This window comes from Anas platyrhynchos, chromosome 1 (assembly GCF_047663525.1).
Source record: "Anas platyrhynchos isolate ZD024472 breed Pekin duck chromosome 1, IASCAAS_PekinDuck_T2T, whole genome shotgun sequence".
NCBI classification, from domain to species: domain Eukaryota; kingdom Metazoa; phylum Chordata; class Aves; order Anseriformes; family Anatidae; genus Anas; species Anas platyrhynchos.
Window position 1 is genome coordinate 123,011,878 of NC_092587.1, and position 11,553 is coordinate 123,023,430.

At 48.5% G+C, this 11,553-nt stretch overlaps 1 protein-coding gene across 1 annotated transcript; it reads right to left on the reverse strand.

The window, feature by feature from the left end:
* Window positions 1-6,727: 6,727 nt before the first annotated feature.
* Window positions 6,728-11,315, reverse strand: RPL8 (ribosomal protein L8). The gene is made up of 6 exons (XM_027449001.3): window positions 11,199-11,315; window positions 10,760-10,903; window positions 8,517-8,658; window positions 7,923-8,141; window positions 7,146-7,261; window positions 6,728-6,928 (listed from the first exon to the last, which is right to left on the reverse strand). Exons 2-6 carry the CDS (start codon window positions 10,895-10,897, stop codon window positions 6,770-6,772), a joined length of 774 nt encoding a protein of 257 aa, XP_027304802.1. The 5' UTR covers window positions 10,898-10,903; window positions 11,199-11,315; the 3' UTR covers window positions 6,728-6,769.
* Between the last annotated feature and the right edge of the window lie 238 nt (window positions 11,316-11,553).

Below are 11,553 nucleotides of genomic sequence, written 5' to 3' on the forward strand. Positions count from 1 at the left end.
AAAACAGGTTTTCTGGGGGACAAGCAGTAAATATGTCGTAAATACTGCGTGCTGCCAAAAGTAATAAACAACGTAAGGGGAAAGAAATCCAGCTGTATCCTCCTGCATGATTGCTGTTCCTCTTGCAAGTAGTCCCTCAAGCAAGATGACAGCAAGCAGAGCTCTTGAAAGCTCAGTGCATTTCTTTGACATGCTGGAATCGGGACGCTATTGCAGCAAAGATCGCTCTGCAGCAGCAGCACAAACAACGTGTCCCATGTATGTCCTTGACACTGTTTGGGGGTGTTCATTACGCCCTCCTTACCTTGTTCTTTGGGGATCATCATGTTAATGTGTTAATTTCCACTGAGACCAGCCCTCTGTTGCAGAGTAAGGTCCTGCGCTACTAGAAGGGCTTCGACCCAGTCTGAGCACTGTCACTTTTTACACTATGTATCTTCTTAAGGTTCCTACTATAAATCTCCTTTTATTTCTAAGATATAAAAAGCATTGTGGACTTACCATTTTAAAACGTCAAAGAGCCTTTTTATCCCTTTTAAAAAAAAAAAAAACAGGAAATGTTCAGTCCTGCCCTCCTAGCATCTGTTACAGCCGGCTGTTCGGAGGAGTGTTGGCATGGATGCCAGCACATAAATTCGGAGAGCCTTGTCCTGTAATCAGATTTTCCCAGTGCAAATCTAAGGGTTTCAAGGGTTTTTGTATGAGTCCCATTGATGTTGGCATCATAGAGTTCATGTGCTGCAGGGGTCAACCCACTTTGCATTGGTATGGGACAAAATCTTGCTCCTTTATTTACATTTACCTGCAGACAAGCACAGGAGAACCTGTTGCTGGAGGAGCAAGATGCTCCTGTCAGTAAGGGCTAACTTTTCATTAGATTTTAGAGACCCAACTCCCTATTTTTTAGCCTTGGAATTCCTTAAAGCCGCTTTTTGAGAACGAAGCTGACCTACAGGCCGTTTCCTTTGATTAATTTGATATAGCCTTAATTGCATCAGCACAACTCTAAAAGGCCAAGTGTCATTCTTAAATGGTTGAAATAGTGGGCAAATGTCTTCTAGTTCTACTAATGAGGTAGCCATGAATAATGAAAACAAGATTTTAAAAAAAAGATTTTATGAATTCATCCAAAATCTAACCATGGATAAATATTCAGTGCAGAAAGATAAGATCGTTCACTCCTTATCTGTGTACAATTTGTAATGTCTGATAATGTTATTTTTTATTAACTTACCACTTGCTGTTCCAATAACTTTGTCTGAACAGCCCCCAGCTGTCACCTGCGGTTTGCAGCTTCCTGCTGCGTGTGCAGTTGCACCCCCTTCAGTCCTCAGCAGAGCAAAATCTTCAAATGTCTGTTCCCCCCCAGCCCCATACAACCCAATTCTCTAAACCTCATTTCTGTTTCCTTTGTTACAATGTGCTGTTTGTTTTTATAAAAATCACCAAGACTGAATGAGCTTTACAAGTGTGGTTTCACCCGAGCCATTAAGAGCAGTTAGGTTCCTCTTCTGGAACGATACCTCTGTGGAGGCAGCTTTTAAAGGTGTTGGCCTTTTTTGTAGCTTTATTCATTAAAGTGCTGCTCAGTTCTTGTCCATCGCTTCCAAATTCCTGTCCATCATTTCTTACAGCTCTTTCTTACCAAGTTTCTCACTCTGGCTTGCCAGGATCGCTTCCCAGTTAATATTTTTCTACTAGAATCGAATCCCCTTCCTCACCGTGATGGTTTTCACTTCTATTTCTACCTCCATCTGCTGTCAGTTGCTACAGAAGAACGATGTTCACCAGGCTGCCTGGCTCCCCGAATCAGAGCCTCTTGCAGTGCAGTAGCAGTCAGAGCCAGGTGGGCTTTGTCATCTCTTAAATCTCTCCTAAACTTACCTGGGATATAAGTTTCATGCTACCGATGGTCATCTGGAATTCAAATAGCTCGTAGCTTGCTGTGTTGAGGAGGTTTTGCTTGCTTTGTTTTGTTCTCTGCTTCATTTTCTGTCTTGAACAGTTGGTTTCTGCAGGTGGATAGAAACATTGGGTAGGTCTAGCTAGGATCTGTAAAAAGACGGCTGATTGAAAACTTGGACACTTCTTAGTATGCCTGGCTGTATTTAAGTACCTGGTAAGTGCTTTAGAGTCCTCCGAGTCTTCTGCAAGTAAATTGAAAAAGCTGAGAAACATCAGGACCAAGTCTTCAAACCGAGATAGAGTTTGTGGCTCTCACGCTGCACCCAACCTTCCTGCTGGGTGACCGAGGGCAGGTGGAAGAGCAGGAACACAATCTTTTCACGGGAGGCAGGGCACTCAGGCTGTTTCGAATCCCTCAGGATCTGGAAGTGCTGGCTGCGCTTCGCCTGGCCTCACCCCGCTGGTGGCAGCAGAGGCTGAGCCCTCCTGGTGCCAGCTCCTGCGAGCCACGGAGTTCGCCGGGCTGTGAAATCAGTCCCTAGGCCCTTTACCCACAAGAAGATGGTAAGTAGCATACAAGGCCTTTTTTATTTTTTCCTCTGAGACGACTTGAATCCTTTGAGTAAACGCAGACCGGTGGTAGTGGACGGAGCGAGAGTCTCCGGGAGCTTTTTCTATTCATACTTTCTACCTCTTGACATTTATCGCTGATAACGCTGCTGCGAGGGGCTCGAGGAGCAAGCACGGCAGCGGGGCCTTTGGTGCCAGGCCAGTGCAGGCACAGAAACCCCCGCTCCTGCCAGCCAGGACAGCTAAAACCATCTGAAGCACGGTTGCAGCAGCGGGGAGGCAGGTTCGTGCTGAAATGAAGGCCTTGGCATCTTCCCAGTGGCACCGTGGGGACTCGTGAACGCTTCCACCCAGCCTGTGGTGCTGCCTCCTCACCCACCTGAAGCAGCGTCATGTCCTTGGCAACTAATATTGTGTAAATAGTGCAGTTATAGGGAGGTGTACCAGTTTCTAGCGATTTTGGTGTGGTGTTGAATGCTAGGAAGGCAGGGTATTCGTAAGGCAGGCAGCCGCTACTCCACGCGGTGGCCCGAGCGCTCATTTAGCTACAGCCCTGTTGCTAACTGCTCCCCTGGGTGTGTGTAAGCCTGAAACGCTGGAAGAGAGCCGCGTAACCCCTCTGCTGCCAGTCTGTGAGGAGCCTGGCACCGGCTTCCCCAACACTTCTGCCATCTGAACCAAAAACCTGCTGCTGGATTGTAGCCTTACTGTAGAGCTGTGGAAGAAAACTCCAGTCGTGTCTCTTCTCTCGGTCTTCAGAGCAGTCAAAATGATTTTAATGTAGGTTTTAGATCATGTATATAAATCTGATTGGAGTACCAACAGCAAAGCGTGAATAAAATGTGGACTTGACAATGGGCAAGATGAGAAGTTTTGTGTTGAATTTATTGAAATAGTACAAAATGATGAAGGTGGTGATGGAAGGGACTCGCTGCGATGAAGACAGGGAAACAAAGCTTGGGTCTCCTCGACTCAGCCAAGGAGCCAGGTTCTCTGTTGCCTTTGAACCTATCGTGGCATCAAAAGGCTGACGTGGTCGCTGCAGTCACCGGAGCATTTTGCTGCATGGAAACACGCCTGGGTGTTACCAGGTCCTCGTGGCTGCTGAGGAGCTGGCGTGGTCGGTGTGCTCCCTGACGTGCTGCAGGGGCTATCACAAAAGAATGAGCTTGCAGTGGGTGTAACGGAGAGCTGAGGGAAACGTCTGCTCTGCCCTGCTTGCTAGTGGCACTCGCTTTGAAGACGTATGAACAAAAACACAAACCAGTGGCCAATTGCTGAGAATATGTAGTATTAATATTAAATTAAAAAAAAAAAAAATACGTCTGTGCGGAAGCAGGTAAACCACCCAAGTTTATCACAGCTCTCCATTCCTTTGCTGCGACCCACTGCAGTGGATGTGCATGTGAATTCCCCGCGCGTTGGCATGGCAGTAAAAAGAAGGATTTGAGAGTTTTGCGTGGATCCCAACAGATCATTACCACCGGGGGGGGGTTTGTTCTCAGCTGGGAAAAGAGCTTTTGATGCAGACAGCACAAAAAGTGGTGACTCCCATAAAGGTTTTCTGTTCTCATGTTTCTCTCTGAGAATTCATTAACGCCACAGGACAAAAAAGCCAGTTGTTAATTTGACCTATATAGAAGCTGTAAAATACATAATGGTTTATTGATCACCTAGCTCCCTGAAACCTTCCCGAATCTGGGCTCCTGTGGTTTTTACATTAGCTGAAAATACAGCCCAAAGCATTTCTCTTGTTTCTGATACTCGCTTACCTAGTAATTTTAACACCACAAAGTCAGCGTTATACTTTCTGCTGCTGAAGTTTGTTTTCCCAAAACTCTCTGGATGGAGTTTTTCTCAGCTTTTTCTACCTTGTGCAGTTTTCTTGCATCTCCTCGGTGTTCTCTCTTTCCCCGGCACCGGTGTGCTGTGGATCCTCCAGAAACACACCGACCCCTGTGGTTTATCGAAGGCAGGCGGTTAATTCGCGGGCATCCTGGTGGCACGGGGGGGGAGATGGTGGTGTAGAAAGCCCGGGAGGGTTGAGCCTGCCGTGTGTGTGTCAGCACAATGTGTGCTCTCTGCCGAGGTGTCGGTGAAGTGGTGCTTCAGAGAGGGGGCATAACATTAACAAGGTGCTGTATCGTGGTAGTTGATGCTTAGGGCTTAGAGTTTTATAGTATAGCCTCAGAAAAACATAGAGACAATGCTGTTTGGTCTCTCAGGAGGTGGAAATGAGAAGCACTTCAAAAAAGATGGTTAGTGCTTCGCTGCTGTGTTTTTTTGTTTTGTTTTGTTTGTTTTACAAAGCTATGTACTGGAAATAAGCATTGAAATTCTTGCAAGAACGCTTAAAATCTTTTAACAGTGTTTACTTCAATTCAAGACTTCTTCCACAATAAGATGTCTTTGTTGCCCTGCTGATCATTACTGGAGGTTATTTCCTTTTCCCCCATCCCCTTTTATTTTATTTTTTTTTTCATTTTAATAATGAGGGCTGTAGTTTTTGGTGTTTGACTATATGTGTAGTAGTTCATGTTCTCTGTGTTGCGTTAGGGCTGGGAATTGAGACATTTGTCCACAAAGCAAGTATCCTGGATATAAGCTAAATGAGCTGATCAGATGTGTGATCTGTCATGCCGATAGTAACGGCTGGTTTGAGCAAGAGGCTGCTGAATATACATGTCATGTACGCTTCAAATATAATTACTAGGCGTGAACATAAAAGCACGTGGTGAGTTATGGGGATTGGAGAAGCACAAGAAAATGCAAGGATGCTGTGTGTTTTCTATTGAACAAGGTTTGTGTTTATTTTGCTAATTTACATTCCAAAGTGTTTTTGTATTAAAGCTTCTTCAATAAAGCCAGGAGCAAAGACGTCGTCCGTTTCGCCAGCAGGCTAGCGCTTCTCTCTCTGCTGCCCGTGGCCAGGAACTTCTCAGCGCAGAGGGGGCTTTGGAGCTGGGACGGGGGGACCATGCTGCTGGAGGCCAGCCAGGGCACACAGGGAGGGGAAGGAGGTTAGGTGGGGATGAGCGAGGCTTCGCTGTGTCCCTGCGTTTTAGATGGTTTTAAACTAAAAGAGGGGAGATTTTAAACTAGACAGGAGGAGGAAATTCTTCACTGATGGTGGTGAGGCGCTGGCACAGGCTGCCCAGAGAAGCTGTGGCTGCCCCATCCCTGGAGGTGCTCAAGGCCAGGCTGGATGGGGCTTTGGGCAGCCTGGGCTGGTGGGAGGTAAATTGCAGATTTCTGGACCTAAATCTCTAGTGATTTCCCCTCCAAAATAATTAAGGGCTGACTGCTCTTTCATATTTTGGCCTGTCAGATCTCTGGCAGCCTACGTTCAGGTACCCACTGCTTCCCCAAAAAGCTGCTCTGTTCGTGCCTCTCCATTGTATGCCAAGGGGCTTGGCTCAAAGCCCTGGGGGCTGAGGGTTCCTTGTGTGACCTCTGCACGATCGATCGTCAGCACCCCCATGGCACCGCCCTGCTGCTGTGGCGGCTTCCTGCAGCCTGGCACTTGTGCCTGTTACAAACTCTATGTGTGCATGCACTCAGGCTTCCCACAGCTTTTTCCAACCACTTTATCACGTAAAATTTCACCCGAGCTCCTCTGCTCTTCTAGGTCAGTTTGAGAACCCCTGTCCTATGCTTCTGAAATGTTTGTTGCCTCAAGAACCGCTTTATTACTTGTTTATGTGCATGAGCTCCCCGTTTAGCACAACTGGGGAGTGATTTTTGAAACAGCTTCCCAAGGACTTTTCCCACTTTTCCCGACTTTTCTTTCCAGGCATCTCGCCAGAGCAGTCTGTGCGTACTCAGGCCCGTAAGATACAAACAGTAAAGAAGTTTGCTGCACATTGGAGGCTTATAAATATTATCGAAGTCCAATTTTGCTATGTGCAGAGCAATTGTTCCTGTTTGGAGAGAGAATGGGCTCAACTCGAGGGTGTGGCTGGAAGCCGTGGCTGCTGAGGGTCTTTTAGGTGCTTTTAACACAGTTGGTGCTGGCAGTTTTTGCACCAACAGCCTTAATGAACTGCTCTCCTGCAAACAAACTCCTGATGCATTTGAAGCACCGTGAAATCTCAACTTGGCAAGAGCCAAGTTGGCCATTTGATCACTAAATCCTGCTCTTTCAGGATCGCTGGAAATACAGCTGCCTTATCCCCATCCATACCCTGCCCTGTTGCACATTACCCCTCTTTTATCAGCACTTTACCAGCAGATAACTTGGACTTCACACAAGTTCTGTTCTAAAAATTTATTCTTTGAACTCCGTGCTGGGTCTTTAGTTCTCCTTTTCCTGCACAGTCTTTGTTCCACGCAGCCTACCCGTGCGGCGGGCAGCAATGAGACCAACTTTGCGCCCAGCAGGAGCATCTCTCCTGATGGTTGAAGGCTTGCCGATGTGCTGATGGTTGCCACCACCGAAGGGATGTTCTACAGGCTGTGGAAAAGGAGATCCAGTCATTAATATAAGGAACAATGTGACATTTAGCAGAAATAAACTGAAGTGAACAAGAAATTTAACTGCTTCAGTTTTGATGCAATGCAGAAGCTATCAAGTGCTGATAATTATCTTATGCCCAACTCCCCCCCACACCAAACAAATCCTTCCGAAGCAGTAAGAAGGTGAAGGGAAAACTGACTGGAAGTTGACTTACGTTCATGGCCACACCACGGACACGTGGCCAGCAGTTCCTCTTTGCCTTGTATTTATGGTAGGCACGGCCAGCCTTCAGGATAGGCTTGTCGATACGACCTCCGCCAGCAACGATTCCTGGAATACACCGCAGAAATGGTAACACACGAATGCAAGCAGGATGTGGAAGAAATGCTTAAGAACAACTCTGAATTCCTAATAATACTCAGTTCTAAGGATAAGCTTCAGAAGAGCAGCCTCAAATAATCCCAACTGTATTTTCAAATGAACGTTTTCCAGCCAACCCAGACAAAATCAATACGTAACAGCAGCCGCACGTTCAGTGGTCTCCAATCTTTAATTACTGTGTTTCAATCCATACACACAGCACCGAGTTTAACACTTTCTGAAGCATTTCCAGTTTTATTGCTCTAACTTCTTGGCTAACACTAACCACAGCTTTTCAACTGAAGGTGTGAACTGGAAGAGCTCAGTGGGCTCGCAAGTCCTTTGAGGTTTAACTGCCTGTTATTTCAGCATTTATTTAGTCGATTTTATTGGAGTAACAGACCACAGACGATGCATTTTGATGCCTTCTAGGTCTAGGAAACCTCTGCTTCCTAACAGTGGTATTTCTACTCACCATCGGGCTTTGCAGGATATGGCACCTACAGCAGCTTAAGCACACTCAGCACTACCCCTGCAGGCCATCAGTGCACCACCGATACCACAGCTGTTGTGAACGTGGCCCCATCTGGCAGCTCACAGGAAAGATGAGCTCCTAGTTGTCACTGCTTACCAACAACAGCTCTGTTTGCAGAAGAAATCACTTTCTTGGAGCCGGAGGGCAGCTTCACCCTGGTTTTCTTCGTTTCAGGGTTGTGAGAGATAACAGTAGCGTAGTTGCCAGAAGCGCGGGCCAGCTTTCCGCGGTCGCCGGGCTTCTCCTCCAGGCAGCAGACGATGGTGCCCTCGGGCATGGTGCCGACGGGCAGGACGTTGCCGATGTTCAGCTGAGCTGCGGGGAGCAAACACAGAGCACCCCCAGCTTCACTCGGGCTGCCGGGCAGCACGCAGACCACAGCTCTGTTTCACGTGCGGCCCCTTGCCATAAACACTTCCGCAGCAACAGGCAGCGGCACGTCCCAGTAGCTGAGTTAAAGCCCAAGTTTCAACATTCAGCATTTAAAAAAAAAAAAAAAAAAAAAGGAAAAAAGCTACACGAGGAGACTTCGATCTCCAAAGGAAATCTGTTGGGTTAAAGCAACTGGGAACTACTTCTTTGTAAAGGCTCGCAGCTGCACTTAAGCATCCTGAATTTTCTATACAGAGCTGACATCTGCTTTCTGCTTCTTGAAACCTCTCACATGACGCCATTTCAGCCTCAACTCACCCTTCTTGCCGCAGTACACGAACTGCCCGGTATGAATCCCCTCGGCAGCAATGAACAGCTCAGTTCTTTTCTTAAACCTGTACGGGTCACGGAATGCAATCTTGGCAAGGGGAGCGCCTCGGCCGGGATCATGAATGATGTCCTGTTGGAACACAGACGCACTTCGTGGGTAAGTTGAAAAGAAATTCACATTGTAAGAACGCCAAACCCAAATAAATCCTTATCACGAAATAATGTCCCTGGCCAGGTGTGCTGCTTCAAAGTGACCAGATCCAAACCGGTTTGTTCCTGATGTTCTGCAGTTATCAGACCTAGCCATGAAACGACATTTAACTGCCCAACATCACCACGAAGTTGCCCAAACACTCACATTTGTCAGTGGAGACAAAGCTGGACAAAAGCGATGATTTCTGTAAGTCTTTTCTTAGCACAGAAATGTTTCTACACTGCTAGCTGATATTTTGTATACTGCATTATCTAAGCCCCCAAACGAGGAAGCAGAGATTTATTGTTTCTTCTTCAGTCATCGAAGTGTCAGATCTGTCCCTCTAGAACAGAACTTTGTACATTCAGATCCCATCACACAACCATGCACAGGCCACAGAGAAGTGCTGAAACTCCTCACATCTGTAGATTACCTAGGAAAGCCTCAGGTTCCACAGGTGGCAATTATTGACATGTTTCCTGCCCTTCTCAATCTTGTTGGGCAAAACCTTCACGTGTTTAAGCTTCAATCAAAGCTACCTACCTACTTCTTTAATATCTTCATCAATGATCTGGACGAGGGCATTGAGTGCACCCTCAGTAAGTTTGCAGATGACACCAAGTTAGGTGCGTGTGTCGATCTGCTCGAGGGTAGGAAGGCTCTGCAGGAGGATCTGGATAGGCTGCACCGATGGGCTGAGGTCAACTGCATGAAGTTCAACAAGGCCAAGTGCCGGGTCCTGCACCTGGGGCGCAATAACCCCAAGCAGAGCTACAGGCTGGGAGATGAGTGGTTGGAGAGCTGCCAGGCAGAGAAGGACCTGGGAGTGATGGTGGACAGTCGGCTGAATATGAGCCAGCAGTGTGCTCAGGTGGCCAGGAAGGCCAACGGCATCCTGGCTTGTATCAGAAACAGTGTGACCAGCAGGGCTAGGGAGGTGATCGTCCCCCTGTACTCGGCTCTGGTGAGGCCGCACCTCGAGTACTGTGTTCAGTTTTGGGCCCCTCGCTACAAGAAGGACATCGAGGTGCTTGAGCGGGTCCAAAGAAGGGCGACGAAGCTGGTGAGGGGCCTGGAGAACAAGTCCTACGAGGAGCGGCTGAGGGAGCTGGGCTTGTTCAGCCTGGAGAAGAGGAGGCTCAGGGGCGACCTTATCGCTCTCTACAGATACCTTAAAGGAGGCTGTGGAGAGGTGGGGGTTGGCCTGTTCTCCCATGTGCCTGGTGACAGGACGAGGGGGAATGGGCTAAAGTTGTGCCAGGGGAGGTTTAGGTTAGATGTTAGGAAGAATTTCTTTACTGAAAGGGTTGTTAGGCACTGGAACGGGCTGCCCAGGGAGGTGGTGGAGTCACCATCCCTGGAAGTCTTCAAAAGACGTTTAGATGTAGAGCTTAGGGATATGGTTTAGTGGGGACTGTTAGTGTTAGGTTAGAGGTTGGACTCAATGATCTTGAGGTCTCTTCCAACCTAGAAATTCTGTGATTCTTTCATCAAACTCAATTACTTTAAGTATCAAATCCACTCTTCCTGCGCTCTCAAGATGAGTGTGTTCTGAAAGGATGAAGAAATTACGAGGTTTTGGGGGCATCAGGCTGGGTACACACTGCTTGGGGTCTCAGTCACTGACAACCAGAAAACAGCGACAGCGCACTGCCTGACACACTGGGGCACTGCCCACATGGCAGCACGGCCTTGCTTCAATTGGTTGTGCTTATAACTTTTTTTAAGATGCAGCCTACTCTCAGGGCACCTCCCTTCCCTCTCATGGTTCGTGCGTTACAGAGAACTCAGAGTGATGCAGAAGGACGCTCGAATTTCTGCATCAGCAAAGCTCTAACAGAAAACCGTGCTGCTGCCTACAGGTCATCCACTTTCCTACTGATATACAGCCACAGATTTCTCATTTAATGTTTTAAGGAACAGATTTAACAGAACATCAGGAGAGTATATAACAAGGAGCCAGCTTTAAGCACGATCCCTCACACACGCGAGGTTTGGGGGTGGGCCGCAGCCCCCTTTACCCACCCGCCGGCCGTACCTTGACGATGCCCTTGATGTAGCCGTGCCTCTCGGCGAAGTCGACGGCGCGGAGCTTGGCCGGGCCCTTCCTGTGCTTGACGTGGGCGCGGAACACGGACCCGGCGCCTTTCCTCTGGCCTCGGATGACGCGGCCCATGGCGCCCTGCGGGCACAGGCGACGGCACGGGGCCGGCCGTTAGCGCCGGGCAGCACCCGGCAGCTCCCCCCCTCCCCCCAATCCCCTCCGTGCCTCCCCCTCAGCCCTCCCGCCGCCATCACCGCCCGGCTAGGCCGCAGCGCGCCCCGCCGCCCTCCGCGGCGCAGCCCGGCCCGGCCGCGCGGGGAGATGAACGAAGGAGGACCCGAGCAGGGCCGGGGAGGGCGGCTGAGGGCCCGATGGCGCCGTCCGGGGCCGGATGGCGATGGATGGCGGCGGATGATGGCGGCCGCGCTCCTACCTGCGCTGCGGCCTCGCTGGGAAAGGAGGAGGCGCTGACGTCACCGCGGCGCCAAGGCTCTTCCGGCGCGCGGCGCGAGGGAGGGAGGGCGCGCGGCGGTGACGTCACTGCCTGGCAACCGGGCGGGCCCGGCTGCGGGCGGGGGGGGGGGCTGATGGCGGGGTTATTTATTTATTTTATTTTATTTTATTTTATTTTGGTTTATTATTTTTTATATTTTATTTTTGTTTTATTATTTTTTATGTTTTATTTTATTTATTTTTATTTATTTTTATTTATTTTTTATTTTTTCCTTATTTTTTCTCTATTTTTTATTTTATTTTATTTATTTTATTTCATCTTTATTTTTTCTTTT

What these genes read in the sequence shown, in the direction of transcription:
- RPL8 (XM_027449001.3), bottom strand. Translation starts at nt 10,897, where the DNA reads ATGGGCCGCGTCATCCGAGGCCAGAGGAAAGGCGCCGGGTCCGTGTTC. An exon ending in ACATCAAGGGCATCGTCAAG is followed by an intron (nt 8,659 to 10,759) that starts GTACGGCCGGCG and finishes GTGTTCCAACAG; the next exon opens with GACATCATTCATGATCCCGG. An exon ending in TCCGTGGTGTGGCCATGAAC is followed by an intron (nt 6,929 to 7,145) that starts GTAAGTCAACTT and finishes CCTTTTCCACAG; the next exon opens with CCTGTAGAACATCCCTTCGG.